At 41.3% G+C, this 10,709-nt stretch overlaps 1 protein-coding gene across 1 annotated transcript; it reads right to left on the bottom strand.

The window, feature by feature from the left end:
- Nucleotides 1–966: 966 nt before the first annotated feature.
- Nucleotides 967–9,898, bottom strand: TECTB (tectorin beta). The gene is made up of 10 exons (XM_032190690.1): nt 9,823–9,898; nt 7,827–8,017; nt 7,209–7,351; nt 7,050–7,122; nt 5,466–5,569; nt 5,308–5,391; nt 4,568–4,730; nt 2,524–2,593; nt 1,501–1,533; nt 967–1,019 (listed from the first exon to the last, which is right to left on the bottom strand). Exons 1-10 carry the CDS (start codon nt 9,896–9,898, stop codon nt 967–969), a joined length of 990 nt encoding a protein of 329 aa, XP_032046581.1.
- Nucleotides 9,899–10,709: the final 811 nt, after the last annotated feature.

Genomic DNA, 10,709 nt, shown 5'->3' with positions numbered 1-10,709 from the left:
CCTGACACTTTTAGAAATTTTGATGAATATTGTTTTAGTAGTTACTGAAAGTAATGTAACTACCATGACTTGCTGAGAAATTGTTTTATGTCCTGATACTTCCTGCTCTTTAGAAATCATGGTTTACCTTTCTGGTGATTTGTTCTTTATGGCATTTAATAGCTTTCATTACTTCAGATACAGAACTAACACCTGGACTCTGTCATATCTGACACTAGCTGTATCTCCAGGGATGTATCCTAAAGCTCACTACCTTGTTTTCCAGCCTCAAATGTGCTTAATTTGCATCCACACCATGCAGCTCTTCAGCACTAAGCCTGTCCAGTCAGCAAGACACCTTAGTCCCAGTGGTGTTGTGCCTACTGCAGCATGTGCTGAGCTCTGCTTCACCCACCCAATCCATACAGACACTGCTGAGAAACAGGAAAGAAATGTCAGGTAATGCCAACAATCTTCTAATTATTGTTATATACAAGGCACCCTTTTCTCCTATCCTCATACTGTTAGTTTTTGTTGTGTTGGGAGGTTCTACAGACCAAGCTGAGGTGTTCAGGGCCTTGCAGGAGCAGACCCGAAGGGGAGTTTGATGCCACATTGAGACTGACAGAGAAGGGGGACCCTGAAGGGAAATTTGGCATTGGGAAGTGCTAAGTTTCAATAGAAACTTGTATAGAAATAAACGCAGTTGGCATCACTGCTCTTTAAAAGGAGGCATGAGTAAAATACATAACTGTTGGGTTTTCATTAGTTAAAACACCTGCAGAGATCTGGGGGAGGTGAATCAGCTTTGGGGTTCGCCAATACTAGAGGCACAAAGCTAATGGAATGGTTTATTTATCTGGTGAAATGGTGCACAAGGATTTTTTTGTGACTTTAATTTCTTCTCTGTAAAATAGACATCTTCAGTAAAGAAGTCCAGGTCCAAACAGGATTGGGAAAAGTTAAGAAACACAGCTAAGCTGCTTTTTATAATAAAGCAGCACAAAATCCAATCATGAAGAGGAGATGGAAGATGGTATCTGCAAGAGAAACAAAAACTAAATGTGAGTACTTCACTTTCAGTTACCTTTCCTGTTTTATTCGCATCCCTACCATTGTAACTGCATGCCTTAACATGGGTCTGTCACCATATCAGGTTTTAGCAAACAGGCTCTGAAATGGGTTTTTCAAACCCTCCCAAACAAAAATGCTTTCCAAACATCTCTGTTAACCCAGTGAGATGCATTTGTTCCTTTTGGGGAAGTACGTGTAAAATTAAGATAAGTTAATGTTCAGTATTGGAAGTTATTAGTATGATTTCATTGTCCAGGGCGAAGGATGTGCCTAGAAGAGGAAAACAAAATGTCTAACATTGAGATATAAGATTTTAAAATGTTTTCTTTTCAGTTGAATTTATAAAAATTACCAGGTCTTTTTTTGAACTATGGGTTTTATGTTGACAGAGCCACTCAGGATTCTTATTTGGTATTGATATAATCATTGTTATATTTTGCTGTTTACCTGAGAGTGTGTAAAATCTGGATAAACCTTTGCCTGTGTAAAATAAAAGAAAAAGATAACACTTGAATGGCATGTTTAAAATAGGGCAAAGTGCACTAGTGTGCTTTGTAAAATCAGAACAGATAACTTTTGCAACATTTTGAAATTCTGGGTATTTCTTGCTCTTGGCTTTACTCTCTGAAGTTGTAAAAGGATCCTCAATTTTTATTTTTATTTTTATTTTTTTAAATTAATGGAGTTTTACTGGTGTAACATACTGAATAGCAATAATGCTGCTGTACATATATTTTTAATTTTAAATTGGCTTGCAGGATGGTGTGGTTGTGGTTGATAAACTAGTATAAAGAGCTTTGGTGAAAGTATTGATTAAGGTATACCTCGTTCCAAGGACTTGTTTCAAAAGATGCTGGATTGCAGAATTAAACTAGCTCAGGGAGAAACTCCTGGTGCCTCCAGGAGGCAGCAGTTAAGAGGAAAAAGGTTTTGCTTTGTAAGGGGAAAAATTGATGGCTGTTAGATTTGTGTAGGAGGAGCAACAGGCACACAGGGTTAATCGGCTAGGTTTATGGTTATGCTGAAGAACCCACTAGCTGTGCAAAGAAAACCTCGGTGCAGCTTTCCTGCTACTCCTAAGCCTGGCCTCTCTCCCACTCACGTGCAATCTATCAGCGCTTGTCCAGGCTGTTGCTGAGGTCAAACACGGGTGAACAGGGTTTACATTGCTAACTTGGTGCGTAAGTGGTTTGGCCATTTATCTTTAATGCCAAATGGGTGCAGTTACTCACTTTGTGAATGGGGAGAGTTTCACTGAGCTATTCTGTCAGCGCTACAAACCTGGTTCTGTTCAAGAACAGAACAGAACAGCTTGAACAGAAGGACCAAAGACCAAGTTCTGTTCAAGATTCCTGCTCTCACAGGGGAGCAGTTCTGCTCCCTGTGCTTGCCCCACTCTGCAAGTCACTGGCTGCTCCCCAGTTCATTGCTTCCCAAAGGGAGAAACACCCCAGAAACCCAGCCACTTACTGCGGACAGAGATCTCTGCCACCAAAACACCTCCGGTTTGTTCCATGCGCTGTTTTCGTTTGTCACATGTCTCAAGAGATCAGAGAGAAAGCAGTGTATAATGATTGAATTATACAAAATTAATATATAATCTGAATATTTATATCCAAACCCAGTTCTCATATTTCCAACCAAGTAAATAAAATCTGTGTAGATTTTGCTGCATATTTTCTAGGGACTGTTTTTTTTTTTTTTTTTTAATTTGGACATTTTAATGCAGGAGACGTTCAAGGAGAGCTTTTACAGTGTATTTTATGAGGATTTTAGTGTGCCACAGCTTTTATGGTGGCTGTCAAAGTGCCCTTTTCAGTTGTGAGGTGGCAGGAGCGCAGATGGGCATCTGCTGGCTGATCACACCTCCTCTTGGGCTGCCCTTTGCATGCTGCCATAAACAAACCTCCTGTCAAGAAGGAAGCGGGTAGCCGAGCTCCATCTATTTAACCCATGACCTCTGTGAAGACTTCTGTTGTTGTTTATTGCTAAGTGTAATTGTTGCCCACTGGGTATGAGCGTGAAGCATCAAAACCCTTCCAAACCGATCATCTCTTACCCGGCTCTAATGACTCCTGTCACAGCTGACAAGGTCTGTATTGGGGGCCTTGCTCTCTAGCTTAAAGGTCCTTGTCCATTCCCTGACCTTTGCAAGTCCCCAGCTGTGAGCATTTTGTACAAAACTGGTGTGTGATAATTCTGGTTATGCCTTGCTTGGTTCAGCCTTAATTGCAGCAGACCACCAACTGCATTTTTGGGTTGGCTGTGGACTCTGTGGAGGTTGGCCTGATGGAGCAATTACGAATTCAACCCTGTGCCTACAAGGATGATGTAGATGTTTGGCAGCAATGTCAGAAAAGCAGATATAGAATACATTTTGTTGTTGTTTTGTTGTTGTTTTTTTACTATTATTTTTATTTTTTTTTATCCTGGTCTGTGGCTGGATAAAGAGTTGGAAAAAATCTTTAAAAGCAAACAACAAAATGTAAGCTGAAAGATTTTTCTTTTGCCTTTGAAATTTGGAATTTCTAACAATGCATTTCTATCAGATCTGTAGCTTTTGCATAAATCAGTCCCCCCTGCTTACTGCTGTGGCTGGGTAATAAACTGCTCTCTTATAGTGGCTCCTGGACTGAGAAGGGGTTTATAAAGAAAAGTTGGCTTGACCAAGAGTGACATTTTCTCTTCTTCACCAAGAATTAATTGTTGCTGAAATGACAGGATATGTGCAAAGGAGTATTTGGGGCTTTCATTTCAGGTTAAATAAAATTCAGCTTCACTTTATAGCAAAGACATATTCATTGAGTGAGAGAAGGAACAGTGAAGACTTACTGAAGGAGGTGGAGAAGTCTTTAAAGAAAGACCCTTTAGTAACCCTCACCCTTGCATCAGTTGGTGCAATTGGTGCACACCTCCCTGTGCTAAATAACTGCACAGCATCTCCCCCCTCATTCCCACCTAAGGCCACTGAAACATGTCTGCCATCTCAGTTCCTGCTCCAGTAACAATTTGCATATTTCCTGCAGAATAGCACAGCTTCAAGAGCAGAGCCTACTGCAGAGCTGCAGGATAGCAGAGAGGACTTTCCACGAGAAGGAGGACCGGGAGGTTTTGTTTGGGCTGAGGTGAGCTTTGAGCCTTAGCACTGAGACAGTTGGTAAAATGGGAAGTGCTCTACTTCCTCCTTTTTTTTTTTTTTTTTTTTTTTTTTTTTTTTTTTTTCTCTCTCATGCTTTTATTTAGCTGTAGCTAATTGTCAAACAGGAGTGTCGTCTGGCATATCAACAAAAACTGACTTTTTAAATGGCTACATTATTTCCCAACATGTTTAAACAGATTGCCCAATGTGGCATGACAGGGATCAGGGTGCACAGCCCACCACTCAGGTTAACGTCTCGCGGTGGCTCCATCTAATGCAAGCTCTGCTGCCAGCTCCCCAACCGACGTGCCCCCAGGAGCTTCTCGACATCCTCTGTCCAAATTTAGCAAGTTTTATCTTAGAGGGAGGCCTTACCACTGGGCAGGAGAACTTCTCACTGTCACAGACGTGCGTTTCGCAGTGCAGCCAGACCTTGGACAACTTTGGGATGTTTTGGAAGCGGAAGGCATTAAACTGGAAGGTTGCCCGGCTTGTCTTCCCATTCTCATGCACAAGAATGGAGTTGTCTGTGGCACACCTGTGTTGCGTGTGAAGAAGCAGTGTCAGACCCTGACCTGTGAATAATCATGTCCTGAGGTCCTGGTCTGATGGAGGCATTTGCCCCGCTTTCAGGTGCTTGAGGAACAATAAGACATGGTGTGAAGGTGACTGTTTGGGCCTGCAGAAATCAAGACCTTTTGGCATCTGACTGATTAACAAGCATTGCAGGGTCAGCAAAGCCTTCCAGCTATTCTCAAGTCATCTCCTTTTAACCAGCACTCAAAGTTTTGTCCCCACTCTTGTTTTCCTTCCCACCTATTGTGACTGCAGGTGGCCCAGGGCCTGCTACATGTTCAGAGCCGTGGCAGCCACCAAGGGCAGCAGGCCCCAGTGAGCAAAGGGAGCTGAGAACTCACTGTGGTGCCTGCTGGTGGGCAGAGGTAGGCAGCACAGAGTGGGGACAAGCCTACGGCTGGAAGGGGCTGCTCCCCACAGCACCAGTTAGAGCTCCCAACCCTTCCCTTGCTGCCTCGAGCACCAGGGGGTTGCCCTCTCATTGCTCTCCACATTTCTGGGACGGGCAGAGCTGCTCCCCAGGTCCCACGGGCACCTACCCCTTGGTGATGAGAGGCCAGTGGATCTGGTAGAAGTACTCCGAGGAGGGAGTTGCCCAGCAGTTGTTGAGAACGACTTTGAACCTGGGGAGGCACAACCATCAGATGAGCACATAGCATCCTGGTTGCCAACTTACTGTTTCTCCTTTCTTACCTACCTGTCACTTAAGCCCTTAGCTTCCACTCCAGCAAATATGTCAGAACCAATTTCTGATGTTTCAACGACAAAAGGGGCTTCTTTTATGCTTGAAAACTTGGCATTCTTTAGAAGAGAAAAAGAAAAAGCATCAGATGCTATCAGTACCATGCAAAACGTGGCAGCTTCAGACAGTTCTGGACAGACAGACCCAGAAGTCTGGATTTTTATCACCTTCAAGCTCCAAAATGTGTGTTTAGTAGTAGGGCTATTGTAATACTAAAACAGTTTTTAATAATCTCAAGGTTGTATTTAAAATAGGACATTACTCTGCCTGCAATTTGAGCTGTTGGCACAGGAGTCATTACAGAAGTACTGTCACAAAACTCATCTTGGTCCTTGTATTAAAATGAATTGATCCTGGAACAGTGCATTAGAGAAAAAGATCATTTAGTTGAAATTAACATTTTCTTCCCAGCAAAATATGAACAAAATAACAAAACAGTGGTTTATTGGCTTTCAGAGCTTGTTCTGCTCTTGTTCTGTGGTAAAATGTATTATGCACGGTTCAGCTGCTCCCTCCTTGATGCCTGGGAGCCCTACGGACATTAGAACAAAACCATAATTTGGCAACAACAGCAAGTAAGCAAAGAATAATAACAACAAAAACCTACCAGAGATTCATTGCTCACTGCCTATCAAATATTTTTGCCGTCATTCTGTCAGGAGTTCACAGGAACATTGGGGCACCTCCTGGGACCTTGTCACTATATACTACCAGCATGCCATATGTCAGAAAACAAGAGCACATGGGCTTTCATGTAGCATGTAAAGGCTGCCCAAATGTTTAATGCCCTATCAACTGGTGCCCTAAATGCAGCGTGTGAGGGGAGAAACATCAATCCGCCTTGTGCTCAATACTCCCTCCACCTGACCTATCAATTTAACTCACTATGTTTCTAGCTGTGCTTTCTGTAGCTGTGCTAAAATAGAAAGGCTGCTTTGGTGCTTTTGAGTGTGCTTTGGTGGAAAAAAGACCGAAGGATCATGAGCTGGCTGCTCCAGCAGCACAACAGAGCTGTGGGGAGGAGATGGCTGTTTCAAAAGATCAGCTTGATATCCAGGTACAAATGCTGGGAACAAAATTCCAGCATGACCTAAAGATCTCAGGGGAACATGAAATGTCTGTCAGATGAGAGGATGCAAACTGCAAGAGAGATGCATGGAGCTTTTCTATATCTATAGAGACAATGTCATAGCAGTGGTGCCTGCAGGTGCATGCTGCTCTTTGAGTGGGACTACAAACAAGTTTTTATTTTTTTGTATAAAACCTGTCAGCATGTAAGAAATGTACTTCTCAGCAGAAAAAGCTGCCTCATGTGGAGGGATTAAAAGAACTGTTGGCATGTGCCTGCTCTGCTCAGTTTAAGTTATATCCTTATCAATCAGTAGAAACAAGGACCTGTACAAACCCTGCTGTAATTATCTGTTACAAGCTAATAATGTGCTCCATCACACATGAAAGTCAGGAGCAGCGGCCCTTTTTTTCCATCTCTTAGGCTTAAAATTGTGGAAGGTGAAAAGCTGGGTGGCAAAAAGCACTTACAGAGTAGAAGTTGAGGGATAGCTGACTTTCAAATGAGCCAGAGCTCCCATTCTTCACGTGGACAGTGGCCACCCTAGGGATATAAAAAACACACAACTCTGTAACAGCGAACTGTGGTGTTGAAAAAAGGGTGACGCTCGCTCCCAGAGCAGGATTTACCTTTGGTCAAAGGCAGCCTGGTTCACCAGGTAGTTGGCATTGTATGTGCAGGTGAATGAGTAATTCACAGGCTGGCTCTTCACAATCACTGAGGTGTCATTGGAGACAATGGAGTTGTAGAAGTGATAAACGGGGTTCTTAAACTGTAGATGGTAAGGCAGAAATGTTAGGTAGATGGTAGGTAGAAATGTGAAGATTCAATCTGGTGACAAAACACTATTCCTAATGATTTTTCTATTTATCTATTTATAGCTCTTTCTATGCTGTGCTTCCTATATATATATATATATATATACACACACCTTACTACATGTATATGTTCTGTTTAGTAAAGGCAGATGCAGATGGGTGACTAGCACACAGATTATCATCACTAAGCCTGTGAGTATTTTGCCTGCAGATGCAAAGCATGACTATTTGATTCTTCCTTCTTCCAAAATTAAATAAGCTCTGATATTGGAGTTTGTCTCCCCTTCAGTACTTAAAGCCTACTTCAAGCTGAAGCAAATGGGCTCTTTCAAGCAAGTACAGCTATTTTCTGAGTCCAACTCAGGCTGTGCTGTATTGCTGCCTTTTAGAAATGATAGTCTTACCTCTTTTAGACCTTGACATTCTTACCTCTGACTGTGTCCCACAGTATGATTTATTTTTAGGTGACAGGTCTGGGATTGTGAATTGGTAATATCCTGAATCGTGGATCCCATTGTAGCAAATGCCTCCAAGTGCCAGCTGATTAACCTCCCATCCATAAGGACACTCTGGAATTTTGGTAATGATGGTTCTAGGGTAGCAGTATACCAGAATTACATCTGAAAGGAAAACAGCACAGCTTGAGTGACGTTCAGGGGTGTTTTCAAAGAAGCAGGTCTGCACATCTGCTTTCCATGGGGATTAAGTTCTTGTGGGAAGGAATGTGTGCTGGAAGGTCCCCTGTTGTGATGAGCAAGGGAATCGGGACTGCATGCACTACACAAAGCTGACCTTGGGGTTGTTAAATTCAGTCCTCCCTGAAGGAGTTTTGCCTTTGCCTTCTAATCAGTGCAGAACTTCATGTACATTTATCTTTCTGGAATAGCTGATTAGGAAGCAAAGAAACTGCTGAGAAACGTGAGGTCAAGAACTGCTGCACTGAAATCTGTCATGTTAGCTTGTGCTGCAGAGATGGCTTCTGTTGGTGTAACACCACTGACAGTGTAAAAATAGTATCAGCGAAGTTTGTTAGCCTTCAGTAATTTGCATCTTTTTGTAGCAGTGTTTGGTCTAGGCTACAACATGTTCTGCTCTTTCCTTGCACTATTATTGCACTGCCAATGCAAACAGAAGTTTTACAATTTTCACATTAAAAGTTAAGATACAAAAATGAACTGAAAAGCCTGGCTCTGTTAACAGCAGTAGCTAATAGCACAATGGCACCACAACTTGTTTCCTAATGTGGTTATTGCTAGAACAACCACAAATATTCAACATCATAACTTACACTGATTGCTTTGTGATACCAGAAGAGTTGGGCCTTTTATCAAAGGATCAGGCAGTGTGAATTTGAGGGTTTTATGTGAATGTAAAGGGCAAATAATGACTAACCATTAGTGAACTGAAAATTGAGAAAGACTAACAATTACTACCTTAAAACAAACAAACAAACAAACAAAAAAAACTCTGTCCAGAATTATTCAACTGTGTATTTTAAAGCTTCTGATATCATTTTTATGATAAAAGTCTAATTTTTTTCAGCCTTTCTGTGTCTACAGAGACTTAGGAAATACACAGGGGAAGTCAAATAGGGACCTTAAAAATGTGCTCCTTTCTGTTCAACAAAACCAGGCTAGTTCTATTTGTGTTGGTCAGATCCATAACACTAGTGGCTTCACAGCTATGTAAAGTCCCACATCTCAGAGAAATTGCTTGTGTAAGTGAGGGCACTGAAATACATGGATAGAGGGCCAAATCTGCAAGTACGCCATGACATTACTGGCAGTAGCATACACCAATCTGTTTGATAAACACATGCCACACACACAAACCAAAGACTGTATTGAGGCACATTCCAACACGTTTCAAAAGCGTGTTTGTTAATTTTAGTGAATTCTGCACTGAAGGTCTGTCTGGCACCAGAACATTCACGTTTCAAGGCAGAAATCAGGATGTAATTAGGGCCTTAGCTTCAATTATGATGATTATTTGTATTTTAATGTAGCAGTGGCGTTCAGAAGTTCAGCCAGGCACATTCATTCAGCACGAGTCATCTGATTGCAGTCAGCAGGACTAAAGCCTGTCTTGGGCAGTGAAGATCTGCAGCATCCAGCCCGGGCCATAGCAGCCAATTTCTAATTTCTGCTGTTTTCTTTGCCTTTTTATGCCTGAATTCTGCTCGCACCTAACCTTTTTACATTGGTTATTGCCAAGTTAGTTAAGCATATACATAATTCTCTGTGGGGAGAGGACCTTGCTTTACTGCGCTAACTGGAAACAAATCGTTGAAAGATGTACAAACATTAGCTTTCCAGAACCAACAGTTTAATTCTCTGAAAAAAAAACACAACCAGTTTTAAATAGAAAACAACCTTTTGGCAGCTTAAATACAAGGAAAGATCATAGGAAACTTGAGTTATTCTACCTGCTTTATTTGGAGTGCAGGGTCCTGCAAGAGCTTGAGCCAAGATGACCAGCAGATAAATAGTAACAGGCACCATTTCTCGCAATGATCTGAGGACACAGGGAATAAAAGCTAAAATTGTCTTTAAAACTAGAAAGGAAAAAAAAAAATACATTCAGTACAGACCTGAAACTGTTAAACTAGCTACTTTTAAACAGAGAGAAAGAAATAATATTGCTGGTATTCTGTCATCCAACCTAACTGCATCAACAGGACATGTCTCCAATGCCACTATTATCACTGTGTCACCACTGTGACAATTTTACTATTTCAGTTTAGTGCTGGCTTTGAATTTTTCCAGGATTACTTTGTTCTTATAGATTCTAAACCCAAAGCTTTAGAATAACTAAATTAAATGTAAACAATGGAAGTTTAAAAACAAAACAAAACAAACGCAGAAATTACTAGAAGAAATATTATGCCAAAAATATACATGCTGTGTTTAATAATGTAATGCTGAAACTTATGTGTTGATGGCTATCCTGATGTATATAGTCTTAATTTCATGTAGATAAGTTTTGGTAAATTATGCAATTTCTCCTCTACTACTAAGCTTAGAGTTTTTAGAATTATCATATTTAGCTGTAATTTCCACTTCTATTGCAGGCCTCTGACCTACAAACTGTTTCCCACAGGCAGAAGCACACTCTGGCACAGAGCAACCTGTGGGCTGGGGACTGGAGCTCTTGTATTTTCCCTTTGTAGACACTCTTCAGTGTCTGTCCTCATATCAACATCACTGATCAGAGTGCCAGATATAACAAATATAATTTAGGTAAAGAAAAAAAAAAAAAAGTCTTGCTGTTTAAATATTTCCAACAAAAGGAATCAATTTCAACATTTTCACT

This window comes from Aythya fuligula, chromosome 7 (assembly GCF_009819795.1).
Source record: "Aythya fuligula isolate bAytFul2 chromosome 7, bAytFul2.pri, whole genome shotgun sequence".
NCBI classification, from domain to species: domain Eukaryota; kingdom Metazoa; phylum Chordata; class Aves; order Anseriformes; family Anatidae; genus Aythya; species Aythya fuligula.
Note: the sequence above shows the minus strand (reverse complement) of the source record. Positions and strands in the feature narration are given on the sequence as shown.

Bases quoted from the DNA above. Each gene is read 5' to 3' on its own strand.
- TECTB (XM_032190690.1), bottom strand. From the start codon at position 9,898: ATGGTGCCTGTTACTATTTATCTGCTGGTCATCTTGGCTCAAGCTCTT. The intron at 7,352-7,826 runs GTAAGAATGTCA...TACCATCTACAG, and splicing joins ACTGTGGGACACAGTCAGAG to TTTAAGAACCCCGTTTATCA. The intron at 5,392-5,465 runs GTAGGTAAGAAA...GTGCCTCCCCAG, and splicing joins GCTAAGGGCTTAAGTGACAG to GTTCAAAGTCGTTCTCAACA.